This window comes from Acanthisitta chloris, unplaced genomic scaffold, assembly GCF_000695815.1.
Source record: "Acanthisitta chloris isolate BGI_N310 unplaced genomic scaffold, ASM69581v1 scaffold25216, whole genome shotgun sequence".
NCBI classification, from domain to species: Eukaryota; Metazoa; Chordata; class Aves; order Passeriformes; family Acanthisittidae; genus Acanthisitta; species Acanthisitta chloris.
In genome coordinates, this window is record NW_008676920.1 from 1 (window position 1) to 18,593 (window position 18,593).

General features: G+C 38.3%; 1 protein-coding gene across 1 annotated transcript; it reads left to right on the forward strand.

Annotated features, from left to right (window-relative positions):
- Window positions 1-267: 267 nt before the first annotated feature.
- NMBR (neuromedin B receptor) lies at window positions 268-17,110 on the forward strand. Its single transcript, XM_009076316.1, has 3 exons — window positions 268-683; window positions 14,001-14,349; window positions 16,709-17,110. Exons 1-3 carry the CDS (start codon window positions 268-270, stop codon window positions 17,108-17,110), a joined length of 1,167 nt encoding a protein of 388 aa, XP_009074564.1.
- The last annotated feature ends 1,483 nt before the right edge of the window (window positions 17,111-18,593 follow it).

An 18,593-nucleotide genomic window follows, 5' to 3' on the forward strand; every position in this document is an offset into this window, starting at 1 on the left:
ATCCGCCAGGCTCAGCATCTCGCCCTCCTGCCCACATCTCTGAACAGCTGAGAGGGAGCGCATGAGAATTTTGATTTCCCTCCTCCGCCACTGTGCCGGCGGACATTCCTCTGCATTGCTGAGGGAAGAGAACTCGGCAAAGAAGTGGAAGGAAGAAAGGCAGTAGGGAAGGGGGGGAAAGTTGGTTGACTTGCAGAGGGGCGAAGCTTTCTGGTGGCTCCCACTGTACTTTGCACTGGAGACTTTTAGTCCACCCAAAGCTGAAGGATGGAACCAGAGCTCTTGCATGAGCTCACAGCAGTGCCCCTCGGGGATAATGGAAGTGCCCACCTGGTGCCTGAAACAACCCTGCTGCCCCAAGAGAGGAGCACAGCCATGTTCATCATCCGCTGTGTGATCCCTTCGCTTTACCTGCTCATCATCACTGTTGGCTTGCTGGGCAACATCACCCTCATGAAGATCTTCATTTCTAATAGTGCCCTGAGAAGTGTGCCCAACATCTTCATCTCCAGCCTTGCTGCTGGTGATCTGCTGCTGCTGGTGACCTGTGTGCCTGTGGATGCCTCTCGGTATTTCTCTGAGGAGTGGCTCTTTGGGGAGGTGGGCTGCAAGCTCATCCCTGTCATCCAGCTCACCTCCGTTGGTGTCTCTGTCTTCACCCTCACCGCCCTCAGTGCTGACAGGTAGGAAGGTTGGGCTGCCACTTCTCAGCTCTGTGCAGCTTGGACTAAGGCTAGCTGGAGCTAGCATGAAAGGTAAAGCACCCCTCTGATAAAATATGCAATTCTGGTTTGCAGTCCCCTCATTCCAACTTGTGAGGTGGCCATGCTTCTCCTTCCCTCACTGACTGATGGTGAGCCTGGTACTAACTGAAGTTAAAAGGTGTCTGGAAATAGGTGCACCTGAGCCTCCAGCATCTAGGGTGTAAGCTGCAAGAATTGGATTTAGTCCTGTCTTCTGCACCTCTGGGATGGTCCTCTAACAGCTTATATATTGAAATCTTAATCATTAAAGGAAGGTTTTAGGTGCTAGATATGACCTTTGACAAGTCATAGTGGTACATTGACGGGCTGTGAGCAGGTTAAACCACGTCAAGCACAGACATATTTTTAATTAATTTGTTTATTTCTGCTGAGAAAGTGTGTGTCTGTGTGTCTGTGTCTTAGTAGAAGAGCAGGTTACCAGAGCTGACTGCCAGAACTAGTTCAGCTTCTGGGAATTCAGAGACATCAAACTCTTCTAATTGTCCACCTTAAACTTTTGTTCAACTATTCTTTTTGTCTTCTGAACTTTTAGAAAAGGATATTAAAAAAGCCAGTCCAAAACAAACTAGAAACTAACACTTTCATCACCAGTATTTTAGGAAGAATCAAAGAGTTGGATCCCACGTTTTCCCTCCCAATTACTATGAATGGGTACTTAAGGGACTTACAGCAACTGAGTGACTGTTGGACTGTGCTTCAGGCTCTGAAAGACAAAATCTTGCAGTATAATTGCAACCTCAAATTAAATGAAATTATCTTTCTTCTCTTATCTGAACAATTCTTTTTTTAAGCTAGAACTGAAAATGTTTAATTCCTTCTCCATAGAAATTACTACATTTTCTTTTGTCCGGTTTTAAACTGAGCCACTGCATTATATGGGTGCATAATGTGAAGGCTTGAGTTTAATAATGCATATCACACTTACAGTAGTGTTTCTTTAAGACTTGTAATCCTTTTTATTTTTTTAATAGCATATAACTGTAATATTTATTTTTTTTAACTAATTCAGTAAATTGTTTGATTCCACGCGAAAGTAATCTTCAATGGACATAAATTTCAGTTGTGTTTTGCTCAGAACCTAACATACTTGTCTATAAAGACTTTGTAACTTATGAAAATGGATTATATTTTTGAAGAAGAGCTTGCAAAACATACCTAAAATTGAACAGCTGTTAGTCTGATTAACTCAGTTAAAGAGTATGTCAAAGTCTGTCCTTAGAGAGCCAGGGAAACCTTGCAGTTCTGTTTCTGCTCTATATACACAATTTAAAAGTGTCATTGTAGTATCTAACTGGAAAGGCGAGGAAGTTGCTTGCAGGGGAGATCATCTCCCTAGTGAGATGTAATGCAAGGGAATGCTGGTGGTTTAATCTTTAAGGATTCATTCATTTGCTTTTGATATAGCTTTGAAGCTTTCATTGTTTGATTTTCTGTATAATTTCATCTACTTCTTTTAATATCAGTAAAGATTCAAGAAGCAATGTTGAATCTGTTTACACTGAATGCATTTAGAACTGCACATGCTAGAAAACAGCTACACTTTGTGTGCTGAGACCACATAAGCTCATAATAAACACATTCATCCAGCATTTTGAATTCTACAGTATACACCAGTGTCAGAAATGGTTATACTAGGAATTTAACAACTCTGTTTCTTTAACTTCTGCAGTTGTATTTTTGTTTACTGAGAACAAAAGCCTTTATTTTCCAGTCAGAAGATCAGCCACTGACTTCAGAGAGCAATGTATTGTCTCCTGGGGTTCCAAGACATTCCTGAGTGAAGCTGTTTGAACTCTCAGTGGAGTTTAGGTTGGATTCAAATCTAAATTTTTTGTACACTTGTGCCAAATTTGAGGGAAGGCACTGGTGTGGAGGAGTTCTGTCACACTAATTTGTAGTCAGATCCTAACATGTTATCTTAATCAATTAATGGGTAATTATGCCAGCAGATCAGGAATAGTGGCAGCATCTTGCACCCAAGGGGTCCTGAGGAGGTGAGGCCTGGACAGGGTCAGTGTTTTCTCCAGATAAGCAAATCTAGGAGTCTGTAAGTTGTGATGTCACTAGGAGGGCTCCATTATAATCCAGTACATATTTGGTCTGGTATATACTGTCCTCTCAGTGGCCCCTTCTTTCACAGATAACATCCAAGGTACATTTTAATATATGATCATTAAAGCCTTTCCTGCTTTTTATTCTCTGCTACCACAGGGCTGTATAGAATGCCAGACATTGATTACACTAAGGAACAGATTTAGGAATATTTAGAATTCTTTGCAGCATGCTTGTGTGAATTAACATAAGTGAGATTGTCTTGGTTTCCACAGTGTAATTAGCACTTATTGTTTGTATGGAAATTCTGCATGACAAATTACATATATGTGATAAATTTAACAAAAGCAGCTACAGAAGCTGTAAACTCTGAATGATTGTTATCAACAAACTGAAGCTATAAGGAAGAAAAAGTGCTACTAATTGCATACATATCTTTTCTAAAGTTGTTTTCATATGGAGAGATGATGCAGAGGTGGCACTGGTGGTGCAGGGTGTTGGCATCACAGCAGAGTATGATCTTGCTCTCCTGTGGGGTGGAGAAAGCTGCAAAGGAGCTGTGCTGCTGAACTAGCCATCCCTTCTCACTGCCATGCAGAAAATATGTAGGATCAGCACCCTTGCCCCTCATGGCCACTGCTCCTACTGATTTTTCTCTGTTTTGGAGAAACCAGACCACCTCTAGAAACCTTAATATTTCTCTGGTTTATAAAAGCAAGGGACAAAGAGAGGGAGGATTACAGAAAGATAAAACCTAATACTTAGAGTGGATGACAAATTAAAAAAAGGAAGAGGGCTGAAGGAGAGAAGTGTACAGAACAAAAAAAAAAACCTTAAAAGAAGGGAACTAAGGGGGCCATAGGGCAGAACACACCCAATAGTAATAAGCACACCCTGAAAATGCCCACAGAACTGGTGCATGATGGCCAGGGATGCACTTCCTAAAGATGTGGCGGGACAAGGAATTAAAAATGGGACCTGTGATGAGCTTGTTTCTCTTGGGTCCATGGACTGTAGTTTTGGCCAGGGCTAGTGGGTGTCAATGAACAAGTCCCAGGACTTGGTGTGGTCTTTGATAATGAGGATAAAAATAAAGAGATGAGAAGTGTTGCCAGAGGGACTGGAGCATAGCATACATGAAGAAAATGTGTGCCAGCATTTTCTCACTGCAAAAAGGGCAGAAGCCAGGCATGAACCTGTCTTGAACCATACCACGAACTTGTTCTCTACTCCAAAGAGAATTTTTAAAATTTATGTTCATGGTGGACTTTACAGTCAGCTCAGAATGCAAACTGGTCCTATGGGGCTCCTCACCCTCTTCTCAGGGTGAGAGATCTCACTGCTTTGTACCTGGGAAGGAATCTAGGTAGGGTAAGGACCTGGAGAGTGATTACGGAAAGATGTTTCCAAGATGCTTTTCGGAGCTAGAGGTCTGGATGACACATAAACCTTGATGTGGAGAGGTGGCTGGAAAAACTCAGGGAAGCAATGAATTAAGACTGAGTTCTACAATGTGGACCTCTGGCCATCACTGCATTATTGTGTGCGTTGATGAAAAGCAAATGGTACCCACAAAATGCCAAGACACCTGGAGTGAGTAGACTTTGAAGGAATAAGTGGCAGCCCCTTCAAATGGCTTTAGATTTGTCCCATATAGTCTTTCCTTTTCTCTTTGGCTGTCATTTATGCCTCATTTTTTATGTGATCTGTAAGTATAGGATTAAATTTAATTCTGCTACTTATTCCCTACATTTTCTTTCTAATGAAGGATTTAAATGTGTTAGTTCAAATGCAGTCTTGCTGCACTGTAATGGAGACAGCAAAGCTGAATGGTGGAGCAACTCACCTGACTGCAACTGAAATAGCATCTTCTTCCTAAAAAGCTTCCTAAATAGCTTTCTTCCTAAAAAGTGTGACAAAAGGATGCCTTTGATTAGACAAATACTTGATTAACCAGGTAACAGTAAGGATTTAAATGTGTTAGTTCAAATGCAGTCTTGCTGCACTGTAATGGAGACAGCAAAGCTGAATGGTGGAGCAACTCACCTGACTGCAACTGAAATAGCATCTTCTTCCTAAAAAGCTTCCTAAATAGCTTTCTTCCTAAAAAGTGTGACAAAAGGATGCCTTTGATTAGACAAATACTTGATTAACCAGGTAACAGTTTGAAAACTTAAGTTCATACATAAATAGCTAAGTACAATTCACTAAATAGCTAAATACAGTGTCTGAGATGCTTAAATTGTATTCTACAGGTTTGCATAGCTAAACTATTTGACCCTTCTTTTGTTTGTCTATGTGCAGACTTCTGATGACAGCTGAAAACAAATTCTGTTTTGGCTCAGTTTGCATGTCTATTGTCTCCTGTTTTTGAGGGGACTCAGGAAATATTTCAGACATTCAGGAGTGTGAAAAGTTGCCCTAGTAACTCCTTTAGGTTCTTCATTAGTAATATCACCTTAATGAAACTTTCTTGTTACTCTTCTCAGGATTTATTTACAGTTTCTTCTTCTGTTATGGCAGGTGCTGATTCAGGCTGAAATACAGTGATTGGAGAAATGCAAAATCCTTACATGTAGTGGAGCAGGTGAAGCAGAAAAGTGGACATGATTTCCTTTTGAGCCTTAATAGCAAATATTCAGGGACTGAAGAGCCTTTACAAGGAAAGCAGTATTAAATGACATCTGAAAATTACTTATAATTAGCTGAAGAATAAAGAAAAAACAAAGGTAAAATGAAAGGTTGTCTGTATAAGAGAAAAACAGCACCTTGACTGTTTATAGTAGATGGGAAAACAAAACTGTATGGACCAAATAGAACTATGAAATATATAAGTATATATCGTAAAAACCCTAACTCTTGAGATAAATGCATTGAATGAAAGAATTACTCAAGTACATTAAAATAAATGATGGTCCAGATGTTTCTCTCACTGTGGGCTGTAGCAGTATAGTTATAGTTATGCAATAACAGGCAGAGAAAAGAAATTTCAGAGAGGTTGGGCAGGCTTTGTCTTTTACATTTTTCCATCTTGCTTTTCAGTTTATATGTGCAAGCTTGACTTACAAAATAAAGCTTGCCAGAACACCTTTGTCAAGTTAAACAGTGAAGTCTCTCCTCACCTGTGCCCACCCTATAATGTTCTAATTAATTTATATCCACTTTATACAGTTAAAAGGAATATGATGGAAAATATTCCAGAAGAAAAAGGGATGACAGAAATCCTGCACACAACAGTGCTGGAAGAATTTTGTCTGGAGTAGATTAAGAAGTAAACTATTCTAGGGTAAGGTTGTCCAAACCATGCAATTCAAATCAGCTGTTGGAAACGTTCCTCTTTTGGCTGTCTTTACACAGCTGAAAATGATTTCTCAGCAAATACCATTTTCCTTCCAAGTTAAGCAAATGTTTTTCAAAGTTAATACAGACACACACATGTTAAACTCCTGCCTTTGTGCATGTGTCCTGTGTGTGTTCTTCAACTCATGAGGTAGCTGCTTAGATTGAGGATGCCAAAGTGAGAAATGGCTGTGGTGTTTGCCCTATTCAGTGATCTGTGCAGTGCCTGTGTTGTGCTGGCAGCAGTCAGCTTTGGTTTAACTAATGCAAATGCCAGTGTCCCATAGCCTTTCATATACTGCAACCTAAACCCTGAGAAACAGTTTCAAAACCATCCCTCCTGTTTCCTGCTTCTTCGATCAGTTCAGTAAAAGGCTGTGCCTGGGACAGACAAAATCACTGCTAAACAGCAGACCTAGCTAAATTCTTAGTGAGTATATAAAACTGCATTTCTTTATTTTATTTGCCTCTCACCATAACGTGGTACGTGAGTCCCTTATATATTACATTGCACTGGGTTAATGCAAACTGTTGGAATCCTCAGGTCTGCATTTAACAGGTCCTCAGAAATGATGTCAAAGATCAAGTATGTTCTACCAATGGTTTCTCTAGGAAAAAGATTTCACATGTTTTCTGTGATGATAAATCTGCTAGAGAATAAATATTAAATCTCTTTTATATATGTGCAGAGTGTTGAAACTCTCAAATATCCTCTCCAAAAAGGATAATTTAATTGAACACTCATTTTAAATAGTTTAATTATAGAAGAACTTGTGTATTTATCATAGGAGTTTTGCTGCAGAACCATTCTTCCAGACTACATATTCTTAGTGTTATTTTGATGTGTTTTTATATGTACTAATGAAACAAGTTATATACAGTCACAATCCCTAGGTCTAAATATGTACCTGCACTAAGAACGTCTAAATCCTGCTGGTTCAGCCCAATTTGACAGTGTAATTACAAATAGCAAGTAAGTGCTTAGAAGTTTATGAAATTTGTGGAAGGTACAAGGAAATCTACTTTGGTGTCCACTGAAGAGAAGTGTGTTTTGGAATTAACTTGACACAGCTTGTCAGACAACAGAGAAAATAATCAAGAGACAAACAAACCACATGAAGTGTGGTGTAATTACATCTGCTGCATGTAGATTTGTGTATTTCCAGCTTTGTAGGAGCATCTATTCAAATAAAATTGTGGTGTGTGAACAAGCATGAGAGAAATGGATTTTTCTGATATGTTGTAATTATAGCTCATGTGATTTAGTTTTGTCCTTCACATGACTATCCCAAATATTGTTTCATTTTTTTACAGCTGGTTTTTATAGTATATTCTTTTTAACATTGTGTCATGTCAATGCTTTGGCTCCAAGTTTGTTTGATTGTTTGTATTTTAAGGATTATTATATTAACCTTTTCCTGTGTGATTTTTGAATGTTCTTTTTTTTATATATATATATTTGGTTTTTTTCCATCTACACTGATTTCAGGGCAGACTAAGAACAGAAGTTGCAAACGAAATTGAACTAGAAATGAGTTAAAAGTGACAGAGTGGAGCCTTCTAGCTGATAATACTGGAGCAAATAAATGAAGTTGCAGCTTTTTGAATTTAGAAATTAGAGATTTGGACTCCAAATTCTCAAATAGTAAAATCTAAGTATGTTGCAGATACATTATTAGAGGTTTGATTATTTACTTCTTCCTGGCTTGTAACATTTCCAAAAATCATCTGACCATGTAATGTTCTCCTCAACAGTATGTTATCTGCCATGGCATGGACTATAACTGAATTCATCAAGGAAATGGGAGGAATTGTTTTGTAACTGCAACAATTTTATAAAGGTAAACTGGCACTGAGCATATTTTATACTTGGGATTTCTGCTTCCAGGCACTTTAGTTTCTGTAATGGATATTTTTATTGACCTTCTGCTCCAGCAGTGATGATTTTATGAAATCTTCTTCATTCAGGTATGCATGGATGTTGTTGCTGGGACACACGAAGCAAGCATATAATGAATATGCTGATAAGTGTGGATCTCCTCATCAGTCTTAAATTGGGGTATCAATGGGATTTGGGTCAAGCCCATTTGAAGAAATGGGTTTCTCTTTTCTCAAAATCCTTTGATCCTTCAAGATTCAGAATATAAACACTGAAAGAATAAAACATGGTTAGTTGTGGGTTTCTAAGTTTGTTTTGGTTTGTCGGTTTTTGTTTGTTTTTTTTTTTTTTTTTTAAATGGAGAGCAGAGCACGAGGGGAGAAAGCCAAACAGTACATAAACTTGTCTAGACTGCACATTTTAATGCCTAACATCTACCTTAGGTGATGACGTTCTCCTCCTTCTATCCACCCTTTGTGAGCAGAATCCAAAATTCAGAATTCCAAATTGGTGTTGGAATGAGGTAAATACTCCAGAAAGGCAATAGGAGCCAAGAGAATATAAATGCTAAGCTGCCTTGTACTTCCCTGTGGGAAATGGCGTATACAGGGGTTTGTATGATGCAGCCTTCTAAGAATAAGCTTCTCTCCTCATAGTAAAATGTTAATTTTGAACCACCGTCCAGCAGGCCTGGGCAATGACTCCCAGACACCCTGTCTGAATGAATGGCTCCATTTTGTTCTTGGAGAGGCAGGTGCCAGAGCTGCCTTTGCTGTGGCAGTTTTGTGAAGGCTAATGACTTTGGTATGCTCCAGATGCTATTAAACTCAACTTTGACATCAGGCCCCTCAGCCTTGCTGTGCTTGGTTTCAGAATCCTAATGAAGCTTAGATGCAAGCTGAGTAGGTCTGATCAGGGGAGCTCCTGGCATGCACAGTGTGGGAAATACAACTGCTTGCTTAATTTAAAAGTCAAGAAGGAATGGACATAGTGGGACAGAATGGGCCAACCACTGTATGGGGCTTCTGGATGTTCTTGGGACCAGGCGCCTGAGAGTGTGTGTTTTTTTGTTATGAACATAAATAGGTTTGTGTATATTTATATAAATATATGCGCAGAAAACCATATTCAACTGTGCCAAAGAATAGGCCTGAACACTGGAAGTCAGCCACTTGTCACACTGTTGTTAGAGAGGTCCATGGTGTTGTTTGAATTGACCCATGACCTGGACCAATCAATATTCTCCAGAACAATTTCTAGGCATGGTTCAGGATTAAACGCAAGCCCAGGGGCCATTACCAACAGAAGTGTAAACTGCCTAATTTGTTTGGATGTGGTGATCTCATATTGGGATATTAAAGAGTTCAATTAAATAGTCATGGATGTCCAGACAATGCCACATGGCCTCCAGGCCTAAGATAGACTCTGACACTGTTTAGTTTGCTCATATAGATGTAGCATAAGTGACATTCATTTTAAGTGTGTTTACACATGGTCTGCTAGTCTTCATTTCAAAACTGTTCAATAGATTCACTGTTAGACCTCAGAGATGCTCATTCCTTGGTGAATGCAATTCTCTTCTCTTAAGAGATGAGCACAGAATAAAAACATTGGGACTGCCTATGAAAAAAGGTTAAGACATGTACTTACCATTGCAAGAATTTATAAGAATGAAATAGAATAAATGCAAGTCTCAGACAGTTTGTGTGCTGTGAAAGATGTTTCCACAACAGCGAGCATCAAATGATCCCACATTGCTTTCAGCTAGAAAAATGGTTCTCCTCTTAATGATTCAGCTGGAGCTGAATCAATTGAACTTCCCATATAAGGAAAAGGGCTTTGGTCCCATCCAAAATTTCATTCTACTATAGTGGAGCGGACTACAACTGTATATGATATTAGTATTTTTAACAACTCTTGACCATACAGCCGTGATTTGTATTCAGACATATTTATAGTCTTTTATATTATTAGGATTTTTGTGTTTGAAATCATCATGCAATGACACAATTGAAAGCTAATATATGAATGGTTTTGATAAATTACTCTAGTTGCAAGGAATGCAGAACTATGACACAGCAGCATCACTTAAAAAAACTTATTTATAATAAGGCCAATACCAACCCCTCCAGCCCCAGGATTAAAATGAAAATTAAAGCAAAAGAGTATGGATCTGCCCTGCCTGAATTGGGTCTCTGCTTGGCTTATGACACTTCATTATTAGATTTATTTCCATTGTGATGGAATGTAGGAAATTAGGTGATTAATTAGAATCTTGTTTGTGGTAGTGCTATGTAAACAGGAACAAAAATAAAGTTCTTGACATTAAGGGCTTTTAAAAAAAGGGACAACAGACAATGCAGAATCAAAGGGGCAAGGAGATACTGAGGCAATTCTGGTTAGAATGGTAGGCTCTTATCTTAGTCCAGTGAATGCCTAAGTATTGTTTAGTTGGTTTGGGTATTCTTTTAAATTTATTTCTAAGGTTATCACAACAAAGTACTGTAGAAAAAGAGATAGCACAGCAATGGAGGGGCAGCTTAGGTCTACTCACGGAGCAACTTCTTTTGAAGTCAAGTGTGTGGCAGGGGAATAACATTGTGGATACAGCAGAGACAGGAGTAAAACTTTCAATTCTAATTTGGATCCGAGAAATATGTTTACAAATGCCTTTTGCAAACAAAAGTGAGGAGAAGTATATTGGAGTTTAGTAGATAGCAACATACAACTCTGGAGGAAGAGGATATTCTTTTAATCAGTTTTTTGGGGTTGTGTTGAAGGGAGAAATGAAATGAAAACACTGTACAAAGGAACCAATCTGCAGAATAAGAATGAGCAAGTTTGTACTTGTGTCTGTTGGCAGAAACTACAGCTCCAAAGAAAGGAAACTTACAAAAGTCTTTCCTGAGCTGGGGTCCCTTTGTCAGCAGTGATAATTATAGAGGATATAGGAAGACAGAATTTACATGAAAGGTTTTAATAAAAAACCAAATACATATTTATAATTATTTCCTTAACTTCATGGCAACCTATAATTTGCCTTTTTTTTAATCAGTGAAGTAAAAGAAAAAATGGATTTACTTACTGATTTTATTGCATAATTTGCACCCTTATTCTAATTTACTGGTGTTTTTTTATTGACAGAAAATAAGCACTTTGTAATTTGAATCATTAGTGGTATGTTTTACCCTAACACTGGTTTTATACAAAGGAAGAGGCTGAATGTTCACTTTGGGAACACTTCTCATTTCACTCAGTTGTGATTTTATCTGTAACCTTTCTCATTCTCCTCTGTCTTTTCAAAGATGAAAACAAGATGACAGATTTTGTAAAGCACTTAGTGCCTTTCACTTCCTGTTGATATTGAGTACTGTGCAGGGCTGAGTCCAGGAAGAAAAGTGCCATTTTGCAGTCAGTAAAGTAGGAAGTAGAAGTTTTTTTTGCGCTAAACTCAGCGGTTTTGTGGAAAAGGGCGCTCTGCTCCAATGTCTTCCGGTTTGGAGTCAGTCATAGCTCAGGGAGAAGCATGCTATTTGCTGAAACAGCAATATATGCTAAAGTACAAATATATGTCACATCTGCTAGTGGAAAGGCTTCTTGAAAATTCTTCCGTTTGGAGATTAACTAGACCAAATACTGCTAAACAATTATTTGTGACCCGGTCTTTGTCTTTGGCCATAGGGTTATGGACAAAATAGTTTGAAATACACCGCAGTGGGAAAGGAGAGTAAAAAATAATCTGTAGTACAAACCAGTATTTTTATCCAATGTCCTCCCCCTGCCTCAAAGTCCCCAAACTAGCTTTTCCCCCAGAATGTAAAGTTTAAAAAGAATGAGCAGATGTAAGGACTTGACGTCACCTTAGCTGAATGAAATGGAGGGTCTGTCTTTATGTAATGAGATCAACTCAGACAGCAATAGGAAGCAATTATTGAATAATAAGGTCACAGTTTGTGCTGGGGAGTATTCATGCTTTGTGCAGAAGCTTCTGTCCTTCCTATGGCAGTATAAAGGATTTCTTTACACCTTGGTGTCCAGGGAGTTTCTTATTGTGTATTAGCAGAAATAGTAAACATAAACTGACAGAGACAGTTTACTGAGTTTCATTTTCTACTCCATGATATCAGTGAAGACACAGCAAAAATCCTTTCTCAGAATTCAGAGAGGACATGAACATAAATAGCCATTATTTTTAATTGTTTAGTGATAAAACAATTTATCACAATCCTGAGAAAGAAGACTTCAAGGTGCGTTTTGACTCAAATATTCTCTGAAGAAAAATTTTGCTAGGGTATCAAGACAGTGCTCTGCTCCAAGCATTTTCATGGCATAGCCAGTTGCACTGCTGATGGCCAGCAAACTCACAAGTTGCTGTATGGAGGTACTGTTTTATCAACAGTTCCCCAAGTATCTGTTCAAGGTGTTGAGGGGCTATGAACTACCTGTCAGGACCTGAAAATTAGCCATAAAGGGTATTTGGGATCACAACTCCATTTCTCAGCATTCCCTTCAACAGCTATATTATATTTGCTCATAAACTAACACTAGGTATGTATTTAGACACTTGTTCATACCCATACATAATTATGTGTGTATATGCATATATATGTATCTGCATGCATGGATAAGGAGTTTTATCACAAAGTAGAGGCATGTAAGTTACAGTTCTTCTCAATCTAAACTCAATGTGCATCTAACAAAGAAAAATAAGCACCTCGGAGGGTGACTTAATACACCTAAAATCTGAATCACTCTTTGGAAGTCCATTTCCACTGACTAGGAAGACCTGAAGATGAATAGTTATGTACCTGGGGTAAGAATCTTTCCTGAATCCCTACTTCTTGTTAAACTTTTCTTCAGATATTAGGGAAGAATATGTTTTCCATTCCTCAAAAGTTCTGCTGTTTCAGAAAAAAACCAGCCATCCCAAATCAAAGCCAAACTAGAAACAAAAAAATTGAAGAAGTTAAAAAACCCCATGAGATAAAGCAACCTTCCAAATTACCACAGCTTAGACAAATTGAAATGTTTTGTTTAATGTTTAGTTGTTAATAAAAACATTAAAGCATAGTTTACTTACATTTAAAAAAATCTACCGTATCCTTGAAGTATTTTTCTCAAAGTATATTTGTCCTTTTAACACAGACATTTTATTGTAGAAAGTTTCACTTTGTATCACCTCCTGAATTGTTTTTTTTTAATAAAAGAATTCTTGACCAGAGTGTACTTCTATTTATTTATTTTCCTTTGCTGTAGTGTGATATTTCCATTGTCTGCAATTCTTCCTGTTTTCATTGTCAGGGCTATGAATTTATCAACTCTGCAAAGGTCTGTATGTAATCATATATTTTTAGATAGTTTTCCAAAATGCAGTATAGAGCAGCAGTTTCCAGCTATTGATGTGGAAATGTTTACTTATTTAAGAGTTTAATACCTTCTGCATAGGCTGTTGGGAGTAATTTCTGCCTGACTTTATCAAGCTGTGTATATTCCTCTGAGGGGAGCTAGAGGTGTCCTATAGTGGGAAAGCCATGGTGGCAGGCCCGAGAGAGCCCTGGACATCAGGAGCCGAGGAAGGAAGGAAATACTGAAGTGTGTATGTGCTGGTACAAGAGTGAGGAGGAAGTGTGGCGGTAGGATGTGCATTTGGGATTTGCTGAGGGAATTTAGAGAATTAAAGAGTTGAGTCTTGGCTGATTCTGTGCTTTCACCAGACTGGTGCAGAATAGGCACCTACAGCCACAGGCTGTATCCTGGGCTCCTTTTGCCACCTCTGATGAGTATATACGTACAGATGAAGGCAGAGATTTAGAGAATGCAGATCTAAGGAAGACTGCAAGCCCCTTGACCTTTCAAATAAGAACAAAACATGAAATTATTTTAATTGAAGGTATGAAGTGACCTTATGCATTGCATGCTGAATTTGATCACCTTTTAATTTGCATCTGCATTTTGATCAATTTCAGGTACAAAGCAATTGTCAATCCCATGGACATCCAGACCTCCAGTGCAGTGCTATGGACCTGTCTTAAAGCCACTGCCATTTGGGTAATCTCCACGCTCCTAGCAGTTCCTGAAGCAGTGTTCTCTGAACTGGCTCACATCAATGATGCAGATAATGCCACTTTCACAGCATGCATACCATACCCCATGACAGATGACATGCACCCAAAAATCCATTCTGTCCTGCTTTTCCTTGTGTATTTCCTTGTCCCTCTTATGATTATTAGCATCTACTACTACCATATTGCAAAGAGTTTAATGAAAAGTGCTCACAACATCCCTGGAGAATACAGTGAACATTCCAAAAGACAGGTAAGCTACTAGATTTTTGTATCCTGGTGAAAGATTTGTGTGCTGTGTACACTTATAAATGTAAGTAAAGGAATTGTAACATCCAAATTTTTGGATTTTGCAGAGGATTAGTTCAGTTTCCACATGAAGTAAGCCAAGGATTTTCTGAAAAATCTTGTTGTTTTCACAATTTCTTGGTATTAAGCCTAGTATTGTACATGAATATGAGCAAGGAAAAATGTAAATTCAGTGCCATCAATGTTCATTCTTAACAGTAAATGGGATTGGTTTATGTGTTTGTATGTAACCATGTAGCCACTACTTGTGTTCTTACTGAGAAATGATGGGTTTGTAGTTAATGCTGGTGGCTTTGCCTACCTCTATAGGCAGGCATTTTGGGAAAGAAATCTTACATGAATGTTTTGAGAATTGTACCTGTTTTATTTGTGCTTGGAAATGAGAAAACTGATATAGGCAGGGAAAATTTTACTTAGGGGATCTAAGGTTCTTCTCAGACCAAGGAGTGCTGAAAAGATAAACACAGAACTAGTTCCTACCTGACTTTCTTGGCAGATCTCTCTTGGATACAATCCTGAACATGCACTTTTCTAATATCCCTTCTATTACAGATGCTGTAAAACTCTTCATATAGATTCTGTATACCCTTGAGACGAAGCATTTTAAAATGCTAGACAAAGCCAACTTCCCTGTAAGGCACAGGAAGTAATAAGATAGCAACATTAGTAGAACCATATGTACAAACAACAGCTTTTGCAGTGAAAGTGCCTCAACCACTTTGAAAAACCATTAGCATTGACAGAGAAAAATACTTATGCCCGTAAAAACAAATTTTGAAGGGTTTTCTATGCAGGTATTTTATAAAACTACTAGCATACTCACTGAATCTACTTGCATATATAGCATGTACATATTCTTTGAAAAAGAAAGACCACATTCCCTCATGTCCTTTTTGAGCAGCATTTTATTTCTACTCTAGTCTGTTTCTTGTCAAAAGTGCATAGGTATTAGCACTTCATGTATTATTTTATTTTCCTGTGAAATATAGAGAGCCTTTTGGCTGAACCCTCTGGATGGAAACAATGTTTAATTTATATCACATTTCTGAACCCACATGTATTTTCAAAGTAAGGACATGTTTTTTTCATTCTACTTAGCTTTGTTCTTTTTGTTAATCTATGAGGCTCAGAAGAATAGAAAATTCTGCTGTACTTACATATCTCCCAGAAAGAGGAAATAAATTCAGACCATTACTATCAACCCATGTTTCTTTAGGCCAAATGTAATATTCACACTATGCCTCTGCACCTTTTAGTCTGCTCTTGCAATCAGTCTGAGTGCAAATGCTACCAAATTGGAATGTTAGACTTTCCCCATATTTTGTGAGTTCGCCACTGTTTTTTGTTTAGATAGAGACAACAATGCTACTTAAAGATTAATTTCACAGATTTTGAAACCTCATTAGAATAAATTCACTTGGTATATTTTTTTCCCAGAAAATTGAGCAGAGCTAGAAAACCTTCCTGGATTTGCAAAACTTTCGTATTTAAAATACATAATTAATCTTTTTTGGAGGATTTTAAAGAAAATTTCTGCCTCCCTTTGGTGCCTTCCACCTGGCCAGTTTCCCTCCCTCTTTCAGTTTGGAACAGCTGTGTAGGCTCATATCCTATCAGCTTTTCAGCCACTCTCAGTATCTACATTGTAAAATATTATACCCTTGCACTGCAATTAAGGTGCATCTCATGTCATCATTGAAGACTAATGGAACCTTTCACCTTGTCCTGGAATTAAGATGCTTCAGACTGTGCAATGCAGTTTTGGTGGTTTCTTGAGAAGAGAGGTGCAAGCTGAGGCACTTTAGGAAAAACAATGGGGTGTAAGTACCATTGTCTAGCTAACACGCTGGCAATGTCTCTACATTTTGCTCACAGTGTCTCTAGACTTCAAAGCCAACGGTTTCTAAATAGCTTTCTAACTAAAGCTTACGTTTCAAGCCAAACACTGAACTCTCTTCATGAAAGATTATGTTTCATGACATCCTTTGGTGCGTGCCTTCAGGCTAAAAGCCATCGTTTGCTTGGGTCATGAATCACTCTTGCTGCATATATCATATAGAAAGAGCAACCTTCTGTAACTGCAAATGGCTAAGATCTTTCACTGAAAGTAAACTGAAAGTGGGAAAGGATAGTAAATGAGACAGAACAAGTAATTGGGACTCTGAAGGAAGCATTTTTACTGGCCTTAGTTATGATAGTTGTGGAAGCTAATATAAGGCACAATGCTATATGTTTTAATTCAGTCTGTTATGCGGAGTATTTCTGTTCATTGTTGTTCATCTGGGTTCTCTTCATCTTTTTAGATGGAAACTCGGAAACGCCTGGCAAAAATTGTTCTAGTTTTTGTTGGCTTCTTTGCTATCTGCTGGTTTCCTAACCATGTGCTGTACATGTACCGATCTTTTCACTACAATAAGATTGATCCATCAACAGGACATATGGTTGTTACATTAGTGGCCCGAGTGCTAAGTTTCTGCAACTCTTGTGTCAATCCGTTTGCACTGTATTTTCTCAGTGAGAGTTTTAGAAGACATTTCAACAACCAACTTTGCTGCAGGAAGAAAGCTCGGCAAAAGAGATCTGCCAGCTACTTGCGCAACTCTTCTGCCATCCAAATGACGTCCCTGAAAAGCAATACCAGGAACACAGTGACTACCATGACACAACTGAATGGGCACAACTTGAAACAAGAAATGTCATTATGATTTAATAGGTGTGATTTTTGACTGTGAAACAAATTTGAACTTTTTCTTTGCAGTTTGTAACTCACTTTTGGCTCTTGTGCTTAGACAGTCTGAGTCCTCAGAAGAGAGGATCTGTTAAAGACTGTCCAATCTGAGGTTATTTCACACCTAGTCTTACTCTTAGATAGAGGTGTACATTTTATTGAGAAAATGAAACTGACTGTCATCATATTGTACTTTAAAGGAGATGCTAATGTATGTTTAACATAACGGAAAGCAAAATAATGTTGTGAGTATTAGTGCATCTGATATAACATTGCTTTTAAAAGTACAGATTTTCTGATCTGAAAAATATGTATTTTTAACTGAATATTGATCCAGGCTTATCTTTTACTCTAATAGATTTTGCATGATTTTAGCTGTGCTGTATGTATAAGCTTTGCTCATTTAGACTGTTGGGCATTTTGGACTGAATTAAAGGGTGATTGCAACACATAGATTCTAGTTTCAAATTAAAAAAAATATTCAAGTATCAAGTGCCAAATCTTTATCTTATTTAAATCCACCTTGTTTTTTCACTTTGGCTGATATTTTACTATTTGAGGATTCTGTTTGCTATTGAGGTCAGAAGTTTATCTGCTAAAATTTCATTATTTTCATGGTTAACATGTTAAAAGAAAAATGCTGTGTGCAACATGCAGGTTTTCTAGACCTCAATGTCTGAAACTTCATTTCTCTGGGCTTTGTTAAGGCTGTACCATCATTTTTTAAGTTTCTACAGGCTTTATTTTTGCTACTAGCTGATGCTGCAAATACTAGTATACAGCTAGGAAGGATGCTAAGTGTAATGGGATGGCTGAACTTGCAAAAAGGTAAAATTCTGAGTGGCTGCTTCACAGATGGTCTGTGGCAAGTCTTCATACAGCTCAGACCAGTCTCAGGGTGCAGAACACAGATTACTACCAGACAAAACCCAACCAAATGATGCCTTGCAGGAATACACCAAACATACTCTAATCACTAATGACCATCCAGACCATGGGACCAAACATGTTCTAGTCCAAAGCAATGAACATTGTAGCTGGCATTGTTACTCACTACCAGCTGTTTGCTGTCTGTGTGTAGTGCGTGTCTTATGACAAGCAGATGAGGGAGCTGGGGATGTTTAGTCCAGAGAAAAGGAGGCCAAGGAGGGACCTTATTGCTCTCTATAACTCCCTGAAAGGAGCTTGAAGCCAGGTGGGGGTTGGTCTCTTCTTCCTGGTAGCAAATGAAAAGATGAGAGGAAATGGCCTCAAGGTGTTCCAGGGGAGATTTAGATTAGATATTAGGAAAAATTTCTTTGTGGTCAGGCATTGGAACAGGCGGCCCAGGGAAGTGGTGGAATCATCATCCCTGGAAAGGTTCAAAAGATGTCTGGATATGTCACATGGGGATATGGTTTAATGGTGAACATGGTGGATGCTAGGCTAGTGGTTGGATTTGATAATCATGGAGGTATTTT

Bases quoted from the DNA above. Each gene is read 5' to 3' on its own strand.
- NMBR (XM_009076316.1), top strand. From the start codon at position 268: ATGGAACCAGAGCTCTTGCATGAGCTCACAGCAGTGCCCCTCGGGGAT. The intron at 684-14,000 runs GTAGGAAGGTTG...GATCAATTTCAG, and splicing joins ACCGCCCTCAGTGCTGACAG to GTACAAAGCAATTGTCAATC. The intron at 14,350-16,708 runs GTAAGCTACTAG...TCATCTTTTTAG, and splicing joins GTGAACATTCCAAAAGACAG to ATGGAAACTCGGAAACGCCT.